The 13,447-nt window shown below is 36.0% G+C and overlaps 1 protein-coding gene across 1 annotated transcript; it reads right to left on the bottom strand.

Annotated features, from left to right (window-relative positions):
- Positions 1–11,444: 11,444 nt before the first annotated feature.
- On the bottom strand, positions 11,445–12,502 carry LOC104900640 (ethylene-responsive transcription factor 12). The gene has a single exon (XM_010688116.4). The coding sequence runs from the start codon at positions 12,316–12,318 to the stop codon at positions 11,821–11,823; it is 498 nt and encodes a 165-aa protein (XP_010686418.2). The 5' UTR covers positions 12,319–12,502; the 3' UTR covers positions 11,445–11,820.
- Between the last annotated feature and the right edge of the window lie 945 nt (positions 12,503–13,447).

The raw sequence follows: 13,447 nt of genomic DNA, 5'->3' as shown, positions 1-13,447 counted from the left end.
TATTTTTTATCTGCATAAAAGGTTCAAATTACTTGCAGCATATGATAATCTTAAATCCTTATCTCTTTGGTGCATATTAATGTCAAGCCTGGCAATTTCAATACTTTTAGGCCCCATTCTTTTGGACTTAGAGAAAGTGAACTGAAATTAACTAAACTGGACTGAGAGACACTGAATTGCAGGGAGAAACTGAACTGAATTGAACGTGAACGGAAATTAACTGAATTAAACTGAAAATAAGTCCAAAAGAATAGAGTCTTACTCCCTTCGTATCATAATATAGTGCTCATATTTTTTTTTGGCGGTCACAAAATGTGGTTTATTAGTTAAGAGTTTAGACATCTGAACGGCTGAACCTGAAGATTAGTGAAGAATGAGGAGGTATCACATGTTATTTATTAGTACCTGTAGTAAAACAGAATGGTTTCCTAGAGGAGATCTCTCTAATGAAGAAAAGGTATATACTAAAACCTGTAAACTCGTGATCTAACATAATAATACAACCCAAATAAGATGCAAAACAAGTGTGTCATTGTTGAGACTTTACAACCTGAATTAATTGGATCATCACAGTTATTTCATTTAACTTAATTAGTCAAGTTAAGTTTAATTATTTCCACACTAGTAAGTAGTATGAGATGCCCTAACTCCATCATTTAGCTAAAGTATGTAGACAATTGGGGGAGTTTGACAATTACAGTTTTGGAGCAAAAAGAGAGTTTTGGACCACTTTTAGAGTTTTGACCAGTCAAAAAACTCTAAAAGGGGTGTTTGGTAATAGAGTTTGTCTTATAAGAGACCGTCTCTTTTAATAATTTTTGTTATTAAAATAGAGTTTTAAATAGAGTTTTGAATGAAAACTCTCAAAATGAAAAGCTGCTAATAGGAGCTTTTTTAGGTACAAATATGTTCAATGACTTTTTTACCTAATAATACTATTACACATTATATTAAAATGTCTATAAATGTCATTACTCAAACAAATGGCAATAAGCTTTTAGCAATCAGTTAATTGTTATGAAACACATTTATAAAAAAAAGTTGTCAAACCGGCTGTCAAAAACAAAAAGTTAAAACTCTAACAACAAACTCTAAACTCTAACCGTTAAACTCTAAAATCTATTTGCCAAACAGGCTAATACCGAATATTAGACCCAAGTAAGTAGTATGGATTTGGGCCAAATACAAATCCAAAATTTTAAATCATCCAAACAATACATTTTGTTAGATGTGATCAATGAGAGAACCGGATATCTCACTCCAAGGCAAGGAAACTACGCTTTCCTATTAGTTTAATTTCGCCCCTCTAGAATCATCGGGTTAACACGAAATAACTAATGAGATACAATGGAGAGAACAATCCACTTAGATGATCTTCTAAGTGAATCAAACAAGAACTTGTGTTTTGTGTTTGTGAAGAACACTCAAGAGAAGTTTGCAAGGTTTCTCTTAAGCAAAGCAAGAAGACCTTGAGAGTATAGAAAATTCTGATTTTCTTCTAACCCCTCACTCATAGGAATCCAAAGGTTATATAGGAAAAATAAACCTTTCATTGACTAGAGTGGTTAATCACATAACCCCCATTTTAATCACTCATCAAAGGCCTTTAATCTACTGATTTAAGAACCTTAAAAGTCATTAAAATGATAAACATAACATCACAATGGATATAAACCGTCAAGGCATCTTTGCGCGTTCCAAGGCAGAAGGCAGGTCGCGACTCGCGAAGGAGCTCGCGAGTCGCGAGGCGCTGGTCGCGACTCGCGACGGCCCTTCTGTCTCCCTTAGTTACTCCGCGACATTTGCCACTTGATGTACTCTAATCTATTGCATACTAGACCTCCTCCTCTTCTAGTATATATCCATATGAGTATCAAACCCATTACCCTATAAATGTTCCAACAATCCTCCTCCCATTTATAGGGTAATGTTGAAAAGTTTTTCAACTTGCTATAAATCGCAAACATTCATGTTCATGCATCATGGAAATATCTAACGATTGAATTTCCATTTAGTAAAAGTAATCTTTACAATAATTTAGATCATAATGATAGACAAAGTTTGAATCATAAACCATTACAAATTATTGAAGTTACTAATACACACAAACATAAACTAGGTTCTTAAAACCTCCGACACCTATGAAGCCTTGGTGTCCATATCCATTCATAAGCATTCCAAGTCAAGCCTTAGACTTGATGAAGCGGCCAAACTTCTAGCTTACATAGGTAAATCTTTCCGACATGCTCCTAAATGAGCACCTTATCAAAGATTTATTAAGAATAAAATTCAACCTCTTTATCATTGTAGCAACAAGCACTAACCTCGGGATGTATTAAACAAGTGCTCCCAACCTCTTAGAGAAGTACTATCCTCCTTGAATTTGAGATCTAACGTTGTATTAGACATCAAATAGAGTTTTCCTTCACCATAGGTTGATCAATAGGCTTAAGACCCATCCCTTTGTTCATTTTGTTCACTAGTTCCCTTGACAACGGTTTTGTAAACGTATCCGCCAAGTTCAAACTAGACCGAACAAAATTAATAGTTATACAACTATTCCTTATCATTTCCCGCACATAGCTATGTCTAACTCCAATGTGCCTTGACTTGCCATTGTAGACTTCACTATATGCTTTAGCTATGGTTGATGCACTATCACAATGGATAGCAAGAGGTGACATTGGTTTCACCCATAAGTCCACCTCACTCAACACATTCCTTAGCCATTCCGCTTCTTGGCAACAAGAAGCCAAAGCAATGAATTCCGATGCCATAGTGGAATCCGTTATACATGTTTGCTTCTTGGATGCCCATGAAATGGCACCTCCTCCAAGAAGAAACACCCAACCACTAGTGGATGAATAATCTTCCTTATTCGAAATCCAACTAGCATCCGAGTAACCTTCTAAGATAGAAGGTTCTCTTTTGTATGTTATGACATAATCCAAGGTCTTATTCAAGTACCTTAACACTCTTCTCAATGCTTGCCAATGCAACATACTAGGATTACTAGTATACCTACTGAGCTTGCCAATAGCAAAGGCTATATCCGGCCGAGTGCTAGTCATAGCATACATCAAGCTTCCAATTAAGCTTGCATACTCCAATTGTGAAATTGGAGTACCACTACTCGGAACCAAGTGAATACTAGGATCCATAGGAGTAGCAAAATGAGTCGAATTTGACTCATTATACCTCTTGACCACTTTCTCAATATAATGAGATTGTGATAAAGAAAACGACCCTTTCCCTCTTATTATTCTAATACCTAGAATAACATCCGCTTCACCCAAATCTTTCATGGAGAAGCAGAAGAGGAAAGACTTTGGTCTTTTCCACTTGTTCCAAATCAGTCCCAAAAATAAGCATATCATCAACATATAAGCAAATTATAACTCCTTTACCGTTATTATCAAATTTGCTATATACACACTTATCGGACTGATTTATTTTGAACCCACTAGACAACACAACTTCATCAAATTTTTGATGCCATTGCTTAGGTGCTTGTTTAAGACCATACAAAGATCTAACTAATTTGCAAACTTTAGTTTCTTGACCTTTAACCACAAACCCTTCAGGTTGATTCATGTACACTTCCTCCTCCAATTCACCATTAAGAAAAGCAGTTTTTACATCCATTTGGTGAATTACTAGACCATGAATCGCAGCTAATGCTATCAATAGTCTAATAGTAGCTATTCTAGCTACTGGAGCATAAGTATCAAAGTAATCGATACCATATCTTTGCCTAAAACCTTGGACCACTAACCGGGCCTTATGTTTTAGTATGGTTCCATCGATTTTCTTTTTCCTTACAAAAATCCATTTACAACCTAGGGGTTTGCAACCGGGAGGTAAATTAGCTAAAATCCAAGTGTGATTACCCATTATAGAATCCATTTCATCATTCACTGCCTCTTTCCAGAAAGCAGAATCATGAGACTTCATAGCCTCATCAAAGGCCTAGGATCCTCCTCCATATTGTAACAATATGAAACTTGAGTCGAAATTGACTCCCTTGACCCTTCAACTAAATATAGTTGAAAATCCGGTCCAAAAGATTTCTCTTTTCTAATTCTTTACTTTTCCTAATTTCCGGTGTTGTAGTATCATGATCATTAGAAATGTCATCTACAACATTGGAACTAGTACTAGGTATCATGTCCTTTGGTCTTGGAATCGATGAGAATCTAGTCTCATCAAATATTGCATCCCTTGACTCTATCACGGAGTGAATAGAGACAAAGTCATTGGGCTCAATGACATAAAACCTATAGGCTTTGCTATGTACCGCATAGCCTATAAAAATGCAATCAATTCCTTTTTCACCTAAAGTTTTCCTTTTAGGTTCCGTCAATTTGACAATTGCCCTACAACCCCATACCTTAAGGTAATTGAGATTAGGCTTTTTATTACACCAAAGTTCATAAGGGGTAGTCTTATTCCTTTTATTAGGAACTCGATTTAAAATGTAACATGCAGTTAAAATTGCATCACCCCAAAAACCGTCATTAAGACCCGAATTAGAAAGCATGGTATTAACCATTTCTTTTAGGACCCTATTTTTCCTTTCCGCTATACCATTACTTTGAGGTGAGTATGGGGCGGTTGTTTCATGAATTACACCAATGGAACTAAAATAACTTGGATTATAATATTCACCACCCCTATCCGTTCGAAGTCTTTTAATCTTTTGATTAAGTTGGAGTTCCACTTCGATTTTAAAGGTCTTAAACTTTTCTAGTGCTTCATCTTTAGTAAATAATAAATATATGTAACAAAACCTTGAAAAATCATCAATAAAAGTTACAATATATTTTTATTTCCTAAAGAAGGTGAACTATGAAAGTCACACAAGTCACTATGCACCAATTCAAGCAATACCGTTTGTCTAGTCACACTAGGATAAGGATTTTTTTGTAATTTTATTTAGCACGCAAGTGTGACACTTCTCTAACTTTAAATCGAAAGGAGGTATCAACCCCATTTTAGACATGTCATATAATCTACGATAATTCACATGACATAAACGATTGTGCCTAGAGAGAAACATCAGTGTAAATAGAACTAGTACCAATTTTATTATCAATACTAAATTTAAACATTCCATTACAAAAGAAACCTTGTCCAACAAAAATACCACCCTTGGAAATTACAAATTTATCCGACTCAAAAACAACTTTAAAACCATACTTATTCAAGAGACCTCCTGACACAAGATTCTTCCTAACTTCCGGTACATAAACAACATCCCGCGAGAGTTAAAGTCTTTCCCGAGGTTAACAACAATTCTACTTGGCCTACCTCTAGCCTTTACCGTAGAATCATTCCCCATATACAAGATTGGACCATCATCCAAATCTTTCAAAGACTTGAAGAAATCCTTGTTATTGCACACATGTCTAGAGGCTCCCGAATCTATCCACCAAGAATCATCAACCTGCACACACATAATTTCAGAAATCATAGCAACAAAATGCATTTCTTCAATTACATTAACATGTGCATTTTACCTTGGTTTTGAACAACACTAGGTTGTGTCTTTGTCTTCTTCTTGTTGTTAGAAGGACAATCCCTCTTAAGATGAGGACCATTGCATATCCAACAAGGAGGGTCTTCCTCTTCTTGTTTGCAACATTGGTTTTGTTATAGTTGTTGTTGTTGTTGTTGGATTTCTTGGTCTTACTAGACCCACCAACCTCTACCAATTAACGGTAGATTAGGAATACTAGGAGTAGTATCCTTAACCCCATCTTGAGCCCGGATCCCCTCTTCAATACGAAGATGAGTTCCTAATTGCTCCATGGACATGTCTTCCTTTTTATGTTTTAAAAGATGTTTTGTATCTTTCCAAGAATTTGGTAATTTGTCAATGATTGAGGCAACCGCAATTGCCTCATCCATCACCATACCATGTGACTTATTTGGTTCAAAATATGATGAACCTCATGGAATTGCTCCATAATAGGCCGATCATTAGTCATTTTAAAGAATTAAAATTACTAACAAGGAATTTCTTACTTGAAGCATCTTCCAAATGTACTTGGCCTCAAGAGCATCCCAAAGTTCCTTTGCACTCTCCACATTTTGGTAGAGATCGAAAAAGGGTCGGTAGAGAGTTGAGAATATGACCCCGTCAAATGTAGTCATCATTCTCCCACTTTGTCCTCTTCCTTGTAGTCTCCACGGACTCCTCCTCTCCATCTTTTGGGAATGGTGGCATGGGTGTTGAAAGTACATACACCACATTCAAGGCGGTCAACAAGAAGTGCATCTTCTTTTGCCACCTTCGATAACCCACTCCCTCAAACTTGTCCAACTTTTGGAAGTTCATAGTCATGTCCTTGAGTGATTGAGCCATATCCGAAAAGAAAAAGAAAGAAGATTAAACTAATAGATTGTTAGATGTGATCAATGAGAGAACCGGATATCCACTCCAAGGCACGGAAACTACGCTTTCCTATTAGTTTAATTTCGCCCCTCTAGGATCACCGGGTTAACACGAAATAACTAATGAGATACAATGGAGAGAACAATCCACTTAGATGTCTTCTAAGTGAATCAACAAGAACTTGTGTTTTGTGTTTGTGAAGAACACTCAAGAGAAGTTTGCAAGGTTTCTCTTAAGCAAAGCAAGAAGACCTTGAGAGTATAGAAAATTCTGATTTTCTTCTAACCCCTCACTCATAGGAATCCAAAGGTTATATAGGAAAAATAAACCTTTCATTGACTAGAGTGGTTAATCACATAACCCCCATTTTAATCACTCATCAAAGGCCTTTAATCTACTGATTTAAGGACCTTAAAAGTCATTAAAATGATAAACATAACATCACAACGGATATAAACCGTCAAGGCATCTTTGCGCGTTCCAAGGCAGAAGGGAGGTCGCGAGTCGCGAGGCGCTGGTCGCGACTCGCGACGCCTGTCGCGACTCGCGACGGCCCTCCTGTCTCCCTTGGTTACTTCGCGACATTTGCCACTTGATGTACTCTAATCTATTGCATACTAGACCTCCTCCTCTTCTAGTATATATCCATATGAATATCAAACCCATTACCCTATAAATGTTCCAACACATTTCACCCAATTCCAGGATTTTAAAAGAAATCCATCAATCCAAACAAGCCAATTACCGAATTCAAATTACAGTTAATATTTTTAGGGGTGCAAATGTGCTGTTATAATATATTTTTTGCTCACAAAAATCGTAGTACAACAAATTTATCCCTATAATTGGAATACAAAATATAGATATATTAGATGAAATTTTGATCAGCAAATTGAACTTCAATTAGAATTATTCACAATTTTTAAAAGTTTACCTTGGAAAAAGTTGAACACTTGACTAGTTGCAATTGACGGATTGAACAAACGCCGAAAGGCTGTCGTGTAGCGCCTTCACAGTTCACACTCTAGTCGCGGGTGCCGGGAAATCAAGGTTGTCCTCTGATATGAGTTGGGTAAGGGAAAATAAGGTTTAAAGATATTAACCACATCTTTAGTATCGTAATATATCTCTAATAGTCCCGTAATATATAGGGTCGGTTTGTTTTTTTACAGAACTTCAAGATAAACATTTGACTTTAGATATTTTTAACTCCTTATTAATTAAAAAAAAAGGTATAAAAAGTTGATATTGTGAAACTAGGCAAATCTAGCAAGATTTCACATGAATATGTTTTTTTATATATATAAATGAGAATATTTGATCAAAAATTTTAAAATTTGACCTCAATAAAGATAAACAAATACTATATTACAGGACGGAAGGAGTAATATACCTCCGTTTTTTTTTCGTGTTACACATTGACATTTTATAACATTTACAAATTTCATTTTCACCATCGTATGTAATTTATACGTAAATAAAAATATAGTCATGTAAGATCTTGTTAGATTCGTCTTAATATGTATTTTTTTGATATGTACTTTTTATAATTTTATAAATATAAAATTAGAGATATATGTTCTAAAAGTTTTGCATTGACATACATGAAAAGTGAAGTGTAACATGAAAAAAAAAGGGAGAAAGTAGATATGAAAAGACACAACCTTCCAAATCCTTGATCTTCAATTTCTATGCACACATTTTTATTAAAAAAATAATAAAATAAATCTATCAGTTCTCATAACTTTTTATTTCTTCCATGCATTCTATTTAAAAAAAATTAAATTATTCACTTTTCATAAACTTTTTTATATGAAATTTTCCAGATATTATAATCCTCCATCAATATGGGTACGCTCTAAGAGCATTGTCAATGGTTGAATTCTTTTTGAGGGTCATCAATTATTTTATTACTTTCTATCTCTTTCATACTATATATGCCCCCTTAATAAATTAATTTTCAAGTCCAATAAGTTCAGTTCAGATTAGTTTAAATCAGATCCAATTAAAGCAATCAGGTTCAATCAGATCTAATAAGGTCCATCCAATATGGTGCAATAAGTTTCAATCAGGTCTAACCAAGTCCAATAAGTTTCAATAAGATCCAAATATTTTTAATGATCAATAAATATTTGTATTATTGTCTATTATTTTATTATTCATATCACTATTAGCTGATTTTGTTATTATTAGAATTTTAATTAAAGTACCACAATGATTTTATCGTATTATACTTGTATTATTGTATATTATGTTATTATTTATATTACTATTAGCTGATTATGTTATTATTAAAAAAATTAATTAAAGTACCACAATATATAGTATTATAATTGTATTATTGTCTATTATTTTATTATTCATATTACTATTATCTGATTATATTATTATTAAAAAATATTATAATCATGGTCAAATAAGGTTAACAATAATGATCATCACAATTACAATATTTTACAATTTGCCTTTAAATAAATAGAGATAACATGTTTTCACTACTAATAACAAGAAAGATATAAATGTGATCAATTGATTGCTTCATAGGAGTTAATGAATTTTACTACCTTCAAATAAATAAAAGTGGAGTGGGAGTTAATGAGTTATACTAATTTAGTCATAAAACTGAAGTAGAGTGAGAGATAAATTTTTCCATACGTGGCAATTTCTTACTTGTTAGCAATAAATGTTAATCAATTTTTGGTTTTCTACTAGTGCTTTATGAAATCAAAACAAGAATATTAGATATATTAGTGGTGAAAGTTGTGTATAGGCAAGTATATAAATAGTATTTTTTTTGTTAAATTGTTTATCATAAGAGATAATTAATAACTATTATTTTTTAAAAGGTCAAATTTTTATAATTATTATTTCATAATAAATTTTGAGGGGTAGTATTTACGTTAAATATTTATGTCATTACTCAGTAATATTTTTGTCTAATAAGGTCAAATAAGTTCCAATTAGGTCCAATAAGGTCCGATAAGTTTCAATCAGGTCCAATAAGATCTAATAAGTTTCAATCAGGTCCAATAAGGTGTAATAAGTTTCAATCAGGTTTAATCAGGTTCGATAAGTTGAATCAGGTCCAATCAGGTCTAATAAGTTCAGTTCAGTTCAGATCAAACAAGCTCAATTCAGATAAGTTCAATTCAAGGTCATTCAGGCGAGGAGAACGCACCCTTACTTAACAACCCATATTTTTTTAGTCCCAATAGTTAGACATGTATTTGGGGTCACCAAATTATCTCTCTTACTATTTACCAATACCCCATGACATCGCGTCACAACTCCTCTCCTATTTCCCAAATCTGTCAACACTTTGCCTCCTCCCCAAATTGTAAGCTTTTTCTTTTTGCAAAAACCTCTCTTTCCTCTCTTTTTTTCTCTTTCTTCTTTTCTATTAATATTTTCATATTCAGTATCCTCATAAACCTCTTGAGGTTCAACCATTGGCAATGCTCTAATAGAAAAGAAAAACATGGGTGACAGACAACAATTTCTAACCCACAACTTCTGTTGATCACCCATGTATGTGACATACCTGATTGGGTATTTGGGCTCAAGATACCCTTACTAATGACGTAACCCTGACGCCGTTAATTTTTCTCTCTCTCCTCTCTATCTTCATCTCTCCTCCCACCTTCTTCACCACTCATCTCGGTTAAGACCATGGAAATTCAGTCACAAAACCCCAACAAAAAATCACGAAACTTCTTCCTTCTTGTATCTGCTCGGCACCGCCACAAACGTCGCGGGTTAACCACTGCACCACCTACGCGCCCTCGTCGGTGTAGCGCCAGAACAACAGCACCCATGGAGCCCGTCAGGCCGTCAGTACTTCCTTTTTCTCTCGTCATGCTTACCTGCCCAGCTCGCACCGGAGCTCCACCTGTTCGAGTCGCCTGCCGTCCGCCTCCCTATCCTCGCTTCCCAGCTCGCCGAAACTCACCTCGCTAATGATGAATTAGCATATGGATCTGATCCATATTTGGCATTCCGTGCTTCCATTTTGAGTCCTTATTTTTTAAACAAACAACATGCATTTCTACTTTACTACTCCAAATTGAAGGTTTTGAATGTCGTCTTTAATGAAGGATGGTGGGAGGAGAGATGAAAAAGATGAAGATAGAGAGGGGAGAGAAAAAAAATTAACGGTGTTAGTATTCCGTCATTAGTAAGGGTATATTGAGCCCAAAAACGAAGTTCATGGATATTTGAAGAATTCCCCAAATATAAGGGGTAATTTGAGAATTACATCAAACCTCAGAAGTATCCGAGGAGTTTTCCCATTTATTTATGCTTTATCTCCCTTAGGCCACCAAAAACAAGAACACAAACTTAACTCACTTGAAATGAATGATGTATTTGGTGCAATCGTGCTCTCAATAGACCGGATATGCATACTAATTTTCCGGCAAAATACGACGACTCCAAGTCACTACATGCACTCGAAGTTCCTTTATCCCAAAATTCTTACAACAAAACTATGCACAAAATATGCATATTAATTTTTCGACAACATACTAATATTCCGGTACACACATTTTAGGAGGATGACAAACATATTAGTTAAATTAATTTGAAAACTGATAAGAGTGATTAAATATTAAGTAAAGAGTTAACCTTATCTATCATGATTGCAGAATTGTGCTTTAAATAATTTGGTTGCGAATATTGTAAAGAAAAGAAGTACAACAAATTAAAATGGCACAAAAATGTTATTGTTGTTTGCAGTAAAGGTGTAGTCGTTCACTATTATTATGGTCAATCTCTCATGAGTCTCATCTGTATAAACTCCTCGATTTTCTTACACTTCTATATCAATATGCGGCCGTAAAATAAACAGTACTTGACTACTGATGCGTTCGAGAGATGCATGTAAGATTCCAAATTCATATCATAATAATAATGCAACTATCACCAATATTTTAACTCTAAATTTGGACCCTTTCAACAACACTAATGTACCATCATTCCTCAACCAAATAAACAATAGTAATGAATCCATCCAGCAACAATAGTAAAACAAAAAAAAGAGAGCAGATAATTAGAATAAAAACAATTAATAATGAATCCATCCATTTACATAACATAGTACTACTAAGAAATTAGAATATATTACTACATCTAATATTACAATCTTACAAATTCTCCCTCACTTTTTCAGTCTCTAACGTTAATTAATTATTTAATCTAAAGACTCTAAGTAGGATAACAAAAATGGAGAGAGATTAGATTAGATCAAATTAAATCAAATTAAATTAAATTACTCAGTAAAACACTCCCTAAAAATAGCAATAACACTAAAAAATAATTCCAACCCCACATTTAGAAACATTCACAGCAAGTGAATACTCGAGACTTGAAATCGAATCTCATCTACATCCGACAACTAAAATTAAATCCCGACTACATCATTGCGGTTAGTCGCTCATTTGCCAAAGAGGTGGAGGCTCATTCAAGTCAACTTTGAGACCACGTTCAGTTCTAACACCCAAGCCCAACCCCAACCCTTCAACAACATCAGTCCCTCGAACAACAGTAGTACTACTACTACTGCGCAAGTACTCAACAAAGCGAGTTTGGTGGTGAGCCCCAGTCAACGCAGAGGTAGGGCGAAGGTTAAGGTCAAGGGAGAGAGAAGAAGAAGACATCAGCGGTTGTGGCGGCGGTGGAGGAGGTGGTGGAGGTGGTGGCGGAGGAGATAAAAGAGGGAAGTTAGTTTTAGCTTTGATGCCACGGAGAGAACGTGCGGCGCCATCGTATGCGAGTGCAGCTTCTTCGGGAGTGTCGAATGTGCCTAACCAAACGCGGGTTTTTTTCCAAGGGTCGCGGATTTCGGCGGCGTAACGACCCCAAGGACGTTTACGTACGCCGCGATAGTGGGCTTCTCGGGGGGTTGATGTGGAGGCGGAAGCCATTTTTTGAGGAGAGAGAGAGAGAAAAAGAGTGTGTGTGTGTGAGGGGAAAGGAGGAGACAGAATATGAGGCAAAGGGGAAATAGATAGACAGGAAAGGAGGAAATAGGTTTGAAGTTTGAAAGGTTTATGAAGTATGTATAAAGTTGAAGAAAATGTAAATATTATTTGTACTATAAAGTTGTAAATTTTGATAGTGCTACATCTGGTACTAGTACTGTCTTCTTTGTCTTTTTTTTAACATCTTTCAGTTTTCTACTATTTTCCTATGAGAAGATCTGGTTTTTTTAGTGTATAGATTTCATGGATTATTTCAAATTGTTAGGATCCTGTTTTTTTTGGGGCAGTTAAGAGGTGGGCATGAGTCGGGCCTGTTCACGGGCTCGGCCCATGGGCTTGAGTAAATGACGGGTCGGGTCGGACTCAAGGCCATGAGTGGCGGGTCGTGGCGGGCTGGAAATTTTAAAATTTTGTCCACGGCCCGCGGGCCAGTCCATGTTTTATGTTGTATTTTTGACAGTTTTAGGGTAAAAAACAAAGAAAAGGAGCGTTCGGCCCGCGGGCTGGCCCACGTTGGCTCGTGCCGGTGCGGGTCGAAAATAAAATTTCTTGACCATGAAAGCCCCGCGGCCCACGTAGCGGACAACGGGCCGGGTCGGCCCATGCCCACCTCTAATCCGCAGTTTCAGTTGGGGTTTGTTAGACATTGTCGTAAACTTGCTTAAAATCACTTTGGTTTTATCAAAGATTTCTAACTTTACCCTTTTTTTTTCTTTTCTACAATCATCACCTTCATCCCCACAACCACCATCGAAACCACGCAAATCACCATTGAGGCAACGCACACCACCAACTAAACCACGCGCAACCAGCAAAGAAAACAAAAAAATGCCTCGTCTAGACGTTTCCACCATGGCGGAAACGTCCCGGGCATACGTTTAGTCGTTCACGAAGTGGATGAGGCATTTTTTTTTTTTTTTGCTTGGTGGTTGCAGTGGTTGGGGGTAGGGGGTTGGGGTGAGGGCATGTTGATGGTGGAGGGGGTGGTTGTGGGGATGGAAGTGGTGTTTTGAGGGAAAAAAAGAAAAGGGAAGGGTTAAGTTGAATTGGAAATGTTTGGTGGGACCGGTGC

The sequence above is a fragment of the Beta vulgaris genome, chromosome 8 (assembly GCF_026745355.1).
Source record: "Beta vulgaris subsp. vulgaris cultivar EL10 chromosome 8, EL10.2, whole genome shotgun sequence".
NCBI lineage: Eukaryota > Viridiplantae > Streptophyta > Magnoliopsida > Caryophyllales > Amaranthaceae > Beta > Beta vulgaris.
Note: the sequence above shows the minus strand (reverse complement) of the source record. Positions and strands in the feature narration are given on the sequence as shown.